The 13,095-nt window shown below is 32.4% G+C and overlaps 1 protein-coding gene across 1 annotated transcript; it reads left to right on the top strand.

Annotated features, from left to right (window-relative positions):
• Positions 1-1,479: 1,479 nt before the first annotated feature.
• Positions 1,480-12,876, top strand: LOC110997464 (nose resistant to fluoxetine protein 6-like). Its single transcript, XM_022265629.2, has 13 exons — positions 1,480-1,781; positions 3,608-3,831; positions 4,608-4,819; positions 5,529-5,596; positions 5,667-5,848; positions 6,322-6,473; positions 6,652-6,820; positions 8,081-8,274; positions 9,120-9,261; positions 10,832-11,015; positions 11,544-11,686; positions 11,930-12,039; positions 12,298-12,876. The coding sequence occupies exons 1-13, from the start codon at positions 1,487-1,489 to the stop codon at positions 12,395-12,397; spliced, it is 2,175 nt and encodes a 724-aa protein (XP_022121321.2). The 5' UTR covers positions 1,480-1,486; the 3' UTR covers positions 12,398-12,876.
• The last annotated feature ends 219 nt before the right edge of the window (positions 12,877-13,095 follow it).

Here is a 13,095-nt window from a genome sequence, read left to right as displayed (position 1 = left end):
TCCTAATTTATTTAGAGTTATTATTAGGGGAGTATGACAAGTAAGAACATGTTTCTAAATGTATTGCATCCCTAATTAGTTAAGAGAGATATATAAGAGGAAATATTGAGTGGAAACTAGTCAGTGTGTTCTTGAAACGCGTTCCAAAGATGTACATAAATAACGCTATAACTATATTTAGATTTATTTACTTTTAATTTTTAAAATGTCTTATATTTTTAGATGGTAATTCATATGGTAATAATTAACATAATTTGGCCATCGTAATTGAAAGTATAATCAATATATTTGTGTTGTTTTGTGTAATATTAAAATAATAAGCATTTCTAAAACATATACTATCAATGTTTAGAAAAACGAATAGGGAAAATTGTATGTAAAATGTTATGTAAATGATGTCGTCATAATTATTAACCAACTGAGACGTATAGAAATAGGTATATATAATAAGAAAATATTATAATATTATGCAAAAATAAATGTGTGTTATTCACTTTTTAGTATAGCTTGCGCACTGTTTGATATTTTTTAGATTAAGTAAAACTTTAAAATTTGTAAAATACAAGTCTTGTATATTATTATTTAATATATTGTCAATGTATGTAAAGTTCACTGAATAAATAATACGTAGCTTAAAATGCATTTAATTTCCTTAATTGTGGAACAAAACATCATGAATACAAACAAAACACTGGACAAACAGTAATCGTTCAATATTCTGCATTTGACTATTTAAAATAAATGATTCTTAATGACGTACAACTATGTTAATGATAATAAAAACCTATTTAATTATGAAAATATAGAAAATGATTATAGGGTTTATTTCTTGAACGTAAAAACGTAAAAAACTAAAACCACATTTTTTATGTCATTAAACACTTGGCTAGCGCCATCTCTGCAAAAAATTGTAAACAGCTAAATAATGGGATTGTACCTCAAGAACAAGGGTTGTTAAGTTATCCCTGTTCTATTGAAATGCCTGTGCTAAGATAGGTGGCGCGTAAACACTAAGGGAAAGGAAAGAAATAAATATTCTGTTATGAAGTGAATCTAGCCGAACAAGAATTCCTATATTTGGTTTTCGTATCACGCAAAACACAGTTTGCGTCTCCAGTGCAACGGATATGTTATTAATCTAGTAGAAGTTTCGTATACAATTCATATAGGAAAAAGGTAGAAATTATACCAAAAATTCAAATCTAACCAGAGGAAATTTCGGAATTATAACAATATTTAAATTATAAATATCAACCTTTACGGGAGAAAAAGTTGTGAAAATCAAAAGACTAATTTTAATTTACATATATCAGTTTACACATTTAAAGGTACCTTGCGTCCTCGATGGCTGTTGCAATAAATCTTTATTAGATTGAACACAATGCTAGGTATATATAATTGATAATAACTCCTCATTAATTATGCAATTCCACTTCTTTTATATTGTATCTTCTCGGCCTAAGCATCAGTTCACAGACGCTGCGACATGCAGGCAGTACAGAGATACGCGGTGCTATTTACTATTTCAATTAATTTTGTTATAAGTGAGAGTTCAGTTGTTGTAAAAAATGTCGGAAGTGGGGTGCCTCATAAGGAGGAGTTGAAAGGGAAAAACAATGGGATTGCGAAGACATTTCTTTTTAACGAAAGTTACGTCTACCTTGAGGATGTGCTGTTTGTTTTAAAGAACCAAAATTGGACCCAAGAGGAGCAACCGTGCCTGCAACAGACATTGTTGCTGCTTCGAAGCCTGCAGAATTTTACATTATGGGCCGTTTGGAGTAAGTGGAAATTTAATTATTTCATTTAGTTTCGCAGCCATGTTGAGAAAAAAAAAAACTTCGGCGAAGTTGAATTGGTCTATAATCGCGTATTAATCTTTTTGTGTATTTTTTTTATCACTCACGGAAATGTTAGATAAAACTAGTGATGTCGGCAATTTTAATTAGATCTTGTATAATTTTATAAAAACGTTGCTAAAGGATGACGCTACCTAATAAAGCTTATAAAATCGAATTAAATTTAAAGTATTTACTCGGGTGGTATAAATTGTATTTGATGTATTTTATATACTTTTAAACGTAAGATTGACCTTTAGTATTTAAATTATTATATATTTTCTTTTTTATTTTACATTGAGTTTGGTAATTGTTACATTTTTACTGTTACTTGTTACTTTTTGTTTTATTTTTATAGGTTTGGTTATGCACTTCCTGCAGTTTTACCTAGGACTTTTTTAAACTATTATTTTCTGAAAAGGGTTGCCTGGAAGAGATTGCTTGTTAGCGATTAGGCCGCCCATTGTATACTAAACAATTTGTGTTTATTGTTTTATTTTACTGTTAGGAAGATGAAATAAATAGTCAGTTCAAACGATTCCAATTTTTTCTTTAGATTTATTTTCTATTATAAAAAAACAAAAACCCCTTAACATCAAAATTGGAAATTTAGAATTTAGATTTTAACTTACAAAGAAAATTAAAATTATGAACAACTTTCAAGGCACTACCGACCGCTAACTCATAAATCACACTTAAAACTCAGTATATTTTCAAGTATTTTTTGAAAAAATTACGCAATACTTTCTAAAATTAAAAATTAAGTTAAAGCTATTTATTAGGACATAACCAAGATTTCTATATAATTACTTGCCTAATTAATTCTTTACCGTGAATAATTATAGTGTGCGAAATTACTATCTATAGTTCAATGTGGTTTGGAATTGTTATTGAAATTGTAAAAATATGTTACAATAATGCAGTTAAAGAGGGTGCTTTGATTTGTATTAAAAAGGGAGAAAAAGAATTCAAGAATCTTGACTTCTCAAATTGTAAGCAGTTGCAAAAACTGTTATGTAAATTTTATAACCATCCATAATCATGATTTAATAAGGAAAGTCATACACAAACACATTACATTTGTAATGAACTACAATTTTAACATATTTCCGTATTGTGCATGCTCATACTGTCGCTGCCTTATCCGACCGATATTTTGCACACAATGTCCATTCAAATAAATGTATTGTTCAGAAATGAGTCAAAATTCGTCATAAATGACGTCGATGTTAGGTATAATTATTTTATATTTTAAAAAAATAAGAGCATACATGTACGAAAAATATGACAGTTATCCCAAAAAATTGTGAAACAAGTCATCAAACTGCCAAGCGATTAGGAATAAGGATATTTAACAAAATATGAAAGTACCAACTGCAGCGCCATCTGTCGGGCTGATTTGAGAATCTAAACCATCCAGGGTTCCACCCAAACACATACAAAAAATCATTCAAATCGGTCCAGCCTTTTAAGGGGCATAATGACATAAACGTACAGTAGAATCATATACATATTATGTAAGCTATCCTGGATATCTTTTAAGTCAATCAAACTGCACACGGTGTGCAAATTTGATTGAAATCGGTTAAGTAAACTACTTAACCATAAACTAATTAATTTATGTATATTAAGATAATGTTGTTTATTTATTATTATGTTTATAAAATATGACCAAACCAACTTTCCAGCCAAAGTTTTTAGATATACAATATTATACATAGTTACATTTATCATGGAAACCTGCAAGTTTTACATACAATATTTTCCAGATTGGGATTCAATACCCGCGGAGCCACAAGGTCTTTTATATGGCAGTCGCTTCCAGCTTGGTAACTACGATGAATGTATGGACGCGCCGTGGTACGAAGATCATGAGGAGTTGCGGGCTCAGTACTGCTTAGCAGAGATTGTACTCGAAAGAACAGACAAAAATGCTAAGAAACGAAAGTCAAACCCGTATGATCCCCACCAGTCGGCGTTAAATTTGCTTGAGGTGAGAGGAAATTATTTATTAGTCACATTAATAGTTCACATAAAGTTACTATAGGTAAAAATAAAAATATAATTATTATAGCGTGTCAGTGTTTGATTTTCAAGTTTCAAGTGAGTTCGAGAACCCTGCAGAACAACTTCTTTTTTCTGTTTGCACTTTTATTTCTTATAAACTATTTTATTACTTCTGAAACAAAGCGCTAACGATACATTACAAGATTTATAAGCGCGCCTTCAATACAATTAATTCAGAGCCGTGTTGGCGTTTGGCTTCAGTGTGCGACTGACATCCCCAAGTTCGTAGGTTCGAACCCCGGCTGTGCCCCAATGAACTTTTTAAAAAAAAATTGCAGTTTTACACATTAAGTCTCTTCTCTCTAGCATCAATAAGGCGATACTGCATATTAAAGCACTTTCTGATATACAAAATATTTTTTATGACGTAACACATGTGTTCGATCAAGAGCAATGCCTGGTTATGCATCTCCTCATTCACTAGAAGTTCGGATTTTTGGAACTGACGCAAATTAGATGTAAAATGATGCGTAGTTTTGTCAACAGATGGCACTATAGGCTGTTTGCATTCTTACAATTTATATATTTATTTCTTGTTATTTAATAACCTATCCGATATATTATTACTTATTCTGCTATTCGGAGAAGAATCCACCACAAAAGAGATAACTAACATCGGTCCTGCTGATCTTGAGGTATTAGTGGTGTCACTAACACGACATGACATTTATATATTTCTAGATTACTTTGAAATTCTTTCAGTACATTGGCCCCTACGAAAGGCCTTTAAACCAGCTAACATGGGGTGTATGTGTGCCAGCAGTGTGTGAGAAACAATCTGTAACTCGTTTAATGGGAATCCTCTTGGCACACAGCCACCTGGGAACAGCAGGTCTTAAGGCTAATGTGGCTGTAAGCAGCTGCGAAAAAACAAATGAACGTTTAGAGTACGATGCCCTCTTTTATTCGTTTATGTGAGTACATCATACTAAGTAATTTACCTTAGTGTATTTCAGGAAATGAAGGTGTGTTTTAATCGTTTTTAGACAAAGTTTAAAATTATATCACACAAAACGCGTACGTTTTCTCGATGAAAGCATATGCGGATGAACAGGGAATTGTTACAGTTTTTATATGTTTATAGAAAGATATTTATTCAAATCAAATCAAAATATCTTTATTCTTATAGGTAAACATGTACACTTATGAACGTCAAGAAATTATTTATTCTAAGGTCTTATTATTTGTGCTAGAGGTGACTTTGTTCATATAAGTTCTGGAGTTCCTCAAGGATCTATACTGGGTCCCCTGTTATACAATGCATATCATTATGACATAATTAGCAGCATTAAGGATTCTAATTACTTACCTTATGTTCGCGGATGATAAAAAGATATACTTAAAAATAAACAAAGAAGAAGACTGTCACAAAATCCAGGCTGAGTTCAATACCTTTTGCAACTATTATAGACAAAATCGAATATAAGTTAGAAGAAGAAGTATAGAAGTATTAGTCAGTAGTAGAAATGTGTGAAGATAACATTCACCAGAAAGAAAAACAAAATTAACTTTATTTATAATAATAATAATAACAAAGCCGTTAAAGAAGTAGATTCTGTTCGTGATTCGGTTAGTACCAGAGTTGGAGAAGATATAAGATTTATGTAATACAATTATTTACAGAGCATTGACTGGTGGTCCCCTTGCAATTGCTATAATAAGCACGAGTTTAAACAAGGGATCAAAATATAGTAAGTTATTATATGACGTGTCATTTGACATTGATATGTATGTTTTTATTTTAATAAACTTTGCTTTTAGGTAACTTTGTAACCAAAGCTTTCGACATAAACGAAAATGCGAAAGATCTTTTAAAATTAAAGAAAGAAGGCATCGAGGTTCTCTATGGAATAAGATTTTTTACAATTTGCATCATAGTTATAGCCCATCAGTTTGGGATGAGCAATTCAGGGCCAATGAGTAACGGGTACACAATTGATAAGGTAACAATTTTTCACAAAGACCAAATTCGGTATTTGTCAAACCTTCTTAATTTACTTAAGCATATGTATTGATTGATAAAATCTAATTAATAATTTATTTAGTTAATCAATTTAAAACGCCAAGTAAGACACATTGAAGACGTGACGAAAAACGAAATATAGATTTTTTTATCTTTAATGTTATTTACCTAAGCCAGGAGATGTTTAATTTCTTTTACACAAAAAATAAATTTAAAGGCCTACAACGCACTTGCGAGCCTTTTGGCAATGTCAGTAGTCAGTCCATAGGCGGCGGTATCACATATCATCAGATAAGCCTCGTATCCGTTTGCATCCTCTTACGTATACCAACTCGATACCGTACTTGCCTCATTTATTATTATATTACAAGTACGTAATGAGCTAATCTTGTATGAATGAAAATCGCGGTATTAGACTTTATTAAAAGTTTTTAATAAATTTAATTATTTCAGCAAGCTCTTTCCGTCTATGGAATGTTTATTTTACACAACGATCTGTCGGTGGACACATTCTTTTGGCTGTCTGGTTTTCTAACAGCAAATATTTTTACGAGAATAAAACGAATTCCAAGTTTGCCTATCGCTCTTATAAAGAGATATATTCGGTAAGTGCTCATATTAACGAATAACTTTATAGTTTTCTATCTTAATTTGAAGTCTCTGACGAAATTTCGCAGACTCTGACAAATGTTCAGTTTAGCCCTCAAATTGTAATATTTCAATGGACTAACCGTCAATACACTATTCGCGAACTTTAAGTATGTCAAAAATTGTTATTCTCAGATTAGCAATAGCGTATGCCTACGTCATTTTCTTCACCACATCCGTATTCCCGTACATGGGCTCCGGACCTTTGTGGAAAAGCTTTCGGGAAGCTGAAACAGGCAGCTGTCGGAAAAACTGGTGGTTGAATCTATTGATGCTGAACAACTACGTCGATACACATAACTTAGTAAGTCTTTGTTAGATAATTTCAATTCACATTTTTTTATTTTATACTTAGTACCGGCTCGGAATAATTACAAAAGATAATTAATCACTTGCATTCATAAATCATTATGAATACAAAATTTATTCATAATTAAATATTCAAATCAGTAAATTTAGTCATTAGTCTTTTTTCATTTATTATCTTTTAAAAACGTATAAGTTTAAATAACGATTGTATTCAAATATATAAGAGTTATATAAAAAATATTTAATCGTTTTTGTTCTTAAGATAGGAATATTTACGCTATGTATGCTGAGAATTGACTCTTAAAAGAAGCTTCTTTAGTTAAAAGTACACAAAAGATTTAAATTTATATAGTTTTAATACAATAAATTACACTTTTGAATCTACATTTATCCATCTCCTTCTCTGCAATTTTAACAGATAGAATTATCCTTGGTTGGATAAATTCAGTAGTCGGCTGATCAATTTTAAAGAAAGCATTGTTAGGTTAGTGCCTAAGTGCCTATGTGGGCCTGGGTATTCGGAAGCTATATCCAGGATGCTCCCTTCCCTCAGTAAAATAACATGCGCTGGTTCGGCTGTCGCATTCAATAATCGATAAGACTAAAACTAGCACTAACCATCAATACTGACGTGTCTCCACTTAATTGATGAATAAAGAAAAATAGTAAATGCGATTCGATAAGTGGTTTATATTCAGTACGCACGCAACAGCTGCTCTCTCTATTTCACTCTCTTGCGCCATTCCGCCGGAACACCACCATCATCTCCGGTTCGTGCATCAGTCAAGTTGTCATCCTTCTTTAACTGACACCGATTTAACGCGAACAGGGCCTAACTCATGCCTAATCCTCTGTATTACTGATACTTTTTTTGCTTAACAATATGTAAATAAAAATTACTAGATTTTTTTTTATTGAATGTTATATACATATTGTTGTTGTAACATTAATGATTACCAAAATTGTCATATATTTTGGAAGAGATAGTTTGCAACATATGCCTACTGTAAAAATAGTATTATGTTAAATTATAGTATTATGTTAAAGAAAATTTATTTTTTCCTAGCCTAAGTTTTGTTTTTTCTTTAATGTAATAGAAGGCAAACGGCAGGAGGCTCACCTGATGTTAGGTACCATCCGCCCGTGGACATTCATATTGCCAAAAGACTAGCAAGTGCATTTCCAGCCTTTATGGAATTACTCTCTTTCAAAGTAATAAAAGTATACCCATACGTATTGACTTACATCTTTGCAGTGCTTGATCGTCACCTGGTACATCTCCTGCGACTTCCACTTCTACATAGTGACATTATTAATGTACTGGGTTTACACGAAGTCTTCTACTTTGGGCCGTATTGGGATGATGATATTAATGATAAGCGCCATCATAATTCCGGGAGTCATTACATATTTGTACAAGCTGCCTCCGGTACAGTTGTTTACTTACAAGTAAGTTTATTAGCTTTAGATAATTAAGTTAATTAATTCGGAGATAAATCATCCAGTGATCGATGTACAAATTTCTATCTGGTACTCCAAACAGCAAAATCAGTGTATGCAAAAACTTTTAAAAGGATTAAGATCAGAAGAGAGGTCAACGGGTACCAAGTAGAAACCTGAGGCTTATGTCTAAACTTTTGGATGTACCGCGCGCACATTCCAACTTGGTTAGCAAAGCGTCATTCACGCGAGCAATAGAAATAATTAACGAAATTTCTGTTGAGGTAGACCTATTTGTTTGTACACTGGCTGAGTTCACAAGAATAGCTTGCTATATTGTTAGATAATCAGATTTAGGCATATAAATATAATTTTTTAATGTATATTAAGTAGGATAATTGGTGTGGGTATTATTTTGGCGTTCTATCGAATTAGTAGTAACTGTTAAGGTAGAATAATGTAGAGGAATAAATAAATAAAGATCATGAGTTTACATAAAATATAATATTGCTATAAATATTCTAAGTAGACTACAATAGCGGAATATTAGAAAATGTAAATTATATTCTCAATAGTATCTACTATTGATATCAATGTCGAGAAAAGTTCTCTACCATGCAAGCTCCCTCAATAATAGAGCGTACCAATTCTTAAAAGACCAGGAACGCTCTCGCCTTCAGACATTGAGAGTGTCCATGGGCACGGTATCACTTAACATCAGAGGAGCCTCCTGCCATTTTCCTCCCCCTTCTTTAAAAAAGTCCCAACGAGAGAATTTATCTCATATACATAATTATGATTCGTCACACGGAAATGTGAATTGTATGCGATTGATCTTTTATTTGTTCTTTTAGCTTTGTGGTAGACCCTCGTCGTCATGAGCAGTTCCATTTAACCTATATTAAGAGTCACACCCGATACGGCGCATATCTAGTTGGCTTCATCACCGGCCATATCTTCGTGTACTATAGTACCAAGCAGAAAACTATTACACAGGTAATCCATGTTAAAGTACTTAGCTAATGCCTACGACCTTTGAGATATGGTCACTTGTTTTTTTTAGAATATTTAGAATATCAGAGGTATAAGCAGCGTTGGCATTGGGTGGCAAAGCTTGGTGTATCATCAAGGCAAGACAAGGTACTGCACCTCGATCCACCGTAATGCGCAAACCCCAAGTGGAGTGCTGTTCTCACCTTTGGGCAGGGGCTCCCCAGTACCAGCTTCTTCCACTTGACCGTATTCAACTAAGAGCGGTTCTAAGACGACCAAACCCTCTCCGAGTGGCTTGATCCGTTGAAATGTGGTTTGCATTTTCATCCGCATTTACCAGGGGAGTGTTCAGAGGACTTGTTCGGATTAATACCTGCAGCTGATCGGACGGATGACGTATGGCGGACGACGCTGTCATTTCACTGAGCGGCTACCTTTATGTGAAACCAGCTCCCTACAGAAGTATTTTCGAACCAATTTGACTTAGGGAACTTCAATAAAAGAGCAATTTTTAAAGTACCGGCAACATACTCGCGAGCCCTCTGGCATTGAGGGTGTCCATAGCCGGCGGCATCACTTAACCTCAAATTTCCTCCTCCTGTCTGATTTAATAAAAGAAACTACGATACAAAAAGGCAGCTATTAGTTTTTTATAAAGCATATAGTCATAAAAATGGCTTATTAACATCGCTTAAGCCTTAGTTTACAGATAAATTATATACTCCCTAATTAATAAATAATAGTATATGTTTGTCTTCAATGAAAACTTTTATACAAATGTATGCGCAAATTTATTTAATTATTTAGGAAGAACTTTACAGCAGTGAACAATGAAAGAGAAGTAGTCGATGTAATGTGTTTACGTGCGATAGAAAATTCTATTAAAACAATAGCTTAACTTTGTTTTGCGTATATCGTATCAAGTATATGTACTCTGATTTGAGGGTATACTTGGAGGGTATTGGAAATTAGCATCTACTGTGTTTTATGTTATTTTACAATTAATATTGTATACTTATATATTTTAGTCCATTTTTAGTATGAGTTTGGCATGTATGGTCTGTAAGTGAATAAATAAATAAATCCATCAAGATTAAAATATTCAATCGTGTGTGACGGCGATGATATGAACTTTGATTGTCCGCTCATGCAGAACGATGTGACGCGACAGGTTCAACCATTAAGCAATTATGATTAATCTTTTGCATGTGGTATTTGCTTCTTTAGTCCTAAATTTTAATCATCAGAAAACACGATAAAATAGTAGTTGCATTATGTAAATTTTTAGCAATTATTACTGGTTTTGCTTGACACACTTCATTCATATTTTTGAATTTATAAGTAGTTTCAGTTTTAATATATTAACTAACAATTCATTAAAAAAATTAAGCGATGCGTACAATTTGATCAATAAAAACTAGGAAATTTGGTGTTCGGCACTTGTTTGTATAAGACCCTTGAGTAATCAGTCAAGTTGTGATAACTTTTTCAATCCAGTGGAATTCAAATCAATATTTGTCTAAAGCAGGAATAGGCAATACAATTTCTGCAACAAAGATATTTCTTTTTTCAGAAATGGGCAACAATAGGAGCTGGTGCTGGAATAATATTAATGGGCGCGGTTTTATTCTCCGGCCCCCCTTTCCTATGGAGGGGTTACACAGTTGCTGAAAGTGTCATATATGCTGCACTAAATAGACCAATTTGGGCATTCAGTATTTCCATTTTTGTCTTAAGCTGCGCCTTTGGACACGTGCGTAAGTCACAACTGCGAAACCATAATAAACGTCTGTTATATAAATATTTTTACTATAATGTTATAATAACAGATACATTGATTTAAGTATCAAATGACCAGTAAATTTTCAATTATAGGCGGGTGATAGGCACGACTTATGTATATTAAAAGCTGTCATCTAGTTGTCAATGTAAACAACTGTAGAACATGAACAATGTTGGCTTAGTGGCTTCAGTGTGTGACTCTCATCTCTGAAGTCGAAGGTTCAATCCCCGGCTGTGCACCAATGGACTTTCTTTCTAAGTGTGCATTTTACATTCGCTCGAACAGTAAAAGAAAACATCGTGAATAAATCGGGTTGCCAAAAAGTGGCCGGCGTGTATCAGGCACGTGTGACCGATCACCTGCTTGTCTTTTTATTTATATGTAAAATGACAATAAAACTTATAATACTTAAATCTACAGTTAAAATAAAGATACATATTTGTATAGAAAACGAGTCCAGTACACAATATATATACATTTTAAACTTAACAATATTTTTTAGCTTTGTTGAAAAGTTTCTTCAGTTGGCACGTTTGGGTGCCTCTAAGCCGATTAGCTTACGGCCTATATCTCGTACATTCATTGTTGATCATCAGAAACGTTGCGGTATCAAGAAATCCACAGCACAACGATTATATAAGACAGGTAAGGTAATATTTGTAATGATAGTGGCCTTTTTAAACCATCTTCAAACGCCTTAAACAAGACATATAAAGGGGACCAAGTCACGATTGTATATCAAATTTACTGAACTTTATATGTTGGTAAGCATCTTATGCGTGCGACTAAGATTTGATTGCGAAAGTATGAGAAGTGACCGAAGAACTAATTTTAATTAATTTATTATGCATATATAACAATTTTAATGTATTTTTACCAAATTTTCAGTTCACTTCAGCCTTTGGGGTTATAATAATAGGATGCCTAGCGTCTCTTCTTATCTGGTTATTGGCTGAAGGACCTTTCAATAATTTATGCACCTATATTTTTTCACCAAGGTACTGACTGTTTAATTAATGCAATTAAATTACTTTTATATGTAAGAGAAATACTTTTGTATGTAATAAAATAATTAATACATCAGAAATAACTCATTGGACGATGGTACCAAATAGATTTATAGCTGTATTTCATTGATAAATTTTAACCTTTATTAATCACTGTTTTGCTGGGGAAAAAACCCATGGCCTGTTTTGTGATTAAAGCGTCCAGTGTAAATAAAATATATTGTTTTTAAATTAACGTATATTTTTCAGAAAAATAGCGCCGTCGGACGAAGTAAAACCAGAAACACACGGACATCTTCAAGATAATCTACCCCCATCGATTGATATTGTATCATCTTCAAAGATTTAAGTAATATTTAGCTGTTAAGATCCAATGACGTATTACATTATTTTTTCAAAAAAAGTGTATAAGACTGCCGTTGTAAAACATTATTAATAAAGGTATTTTTTTTATTTGAAGAATTATATTGTATCCTTACATGTGATTTAAACTAAAATCTATGAATTATATAAATCGTATTCAATTAGTCATTAAGAAATTGTCTAAATATGAAGTTGAGGTCTCTAGAACTTCTTTATTATATTGTTTTAACTGACATCTATTGTCAAACACATACACTGATAAAATTTAATCTAGATTGACAACACACGTATGAAAACGAAACGAATGTAGTTGGTATAGTTAAGTACTAAATTGATAGGTGGCGCTGTAATAAATTTAAATTAAGTTAGCGTAAGTGGCAAGTTTTTCAATTAACCAAGATACGATCCTAAAATGAGTTATCATAATAAGTTTCAATGCAAATAATTTTCCTTTAAGAATTTAAATAAGTTTAATCAACGACTGAATTGAATAACTTACATATACCTACTTATAACCACATTAATTTCTCACTGAACTTTACAAATACTAACTAAAAAAGGAAATAAATGAAGATTTCATCTACAATAAAAATATTTTTTATAATTAAACAACATCAGCTCTAATGGTACCTTGTGCTTACCTTTGGCTATTACATATATCTATCTACAGCTATCTACATAACT

Source organism: Pieris rapae, chromosome 1 (genome assembly GCF_905147795.1).
Source record: "Pieris rapae chromosome 1, ilPieRapa1.1, whole genome shotgun sequence".
Taxonomy (NCBI): Eukaryota; Metazoa; Arthropoda; class Insecta; order Lepidoptera; family Pieridae; genus Pieris; species Pieris rapae.
This window is presented reverse-complemented; position numbering and strand designations above follow the sequence as displayed.

Excerpts from the sequence above, each read along its gene's own strand:
- LOC110997464 (XM_022265629.2), top strand. The coding sequence starts at position 1,487 with ATGCAGGCAGTACAGAGATACGCGGTGCTATTTACTATTTCAATTAAT. Across the intron at positions 1,782-3,607 it reads TACATTATGGGCCGTTTGGA|ATTGGGATTCAATACCCGCG; the intron begins GTAAGTGGAAAT and ends AATATTTTCCAG. Across the intron at positions 11,687-11,929 it reads ACAACGATTATATAAGACAG|TTCACTTCAGCCTTTGGGGT; the intron begins GTAAGGTAATAT and ends CCAAATTTTCAG.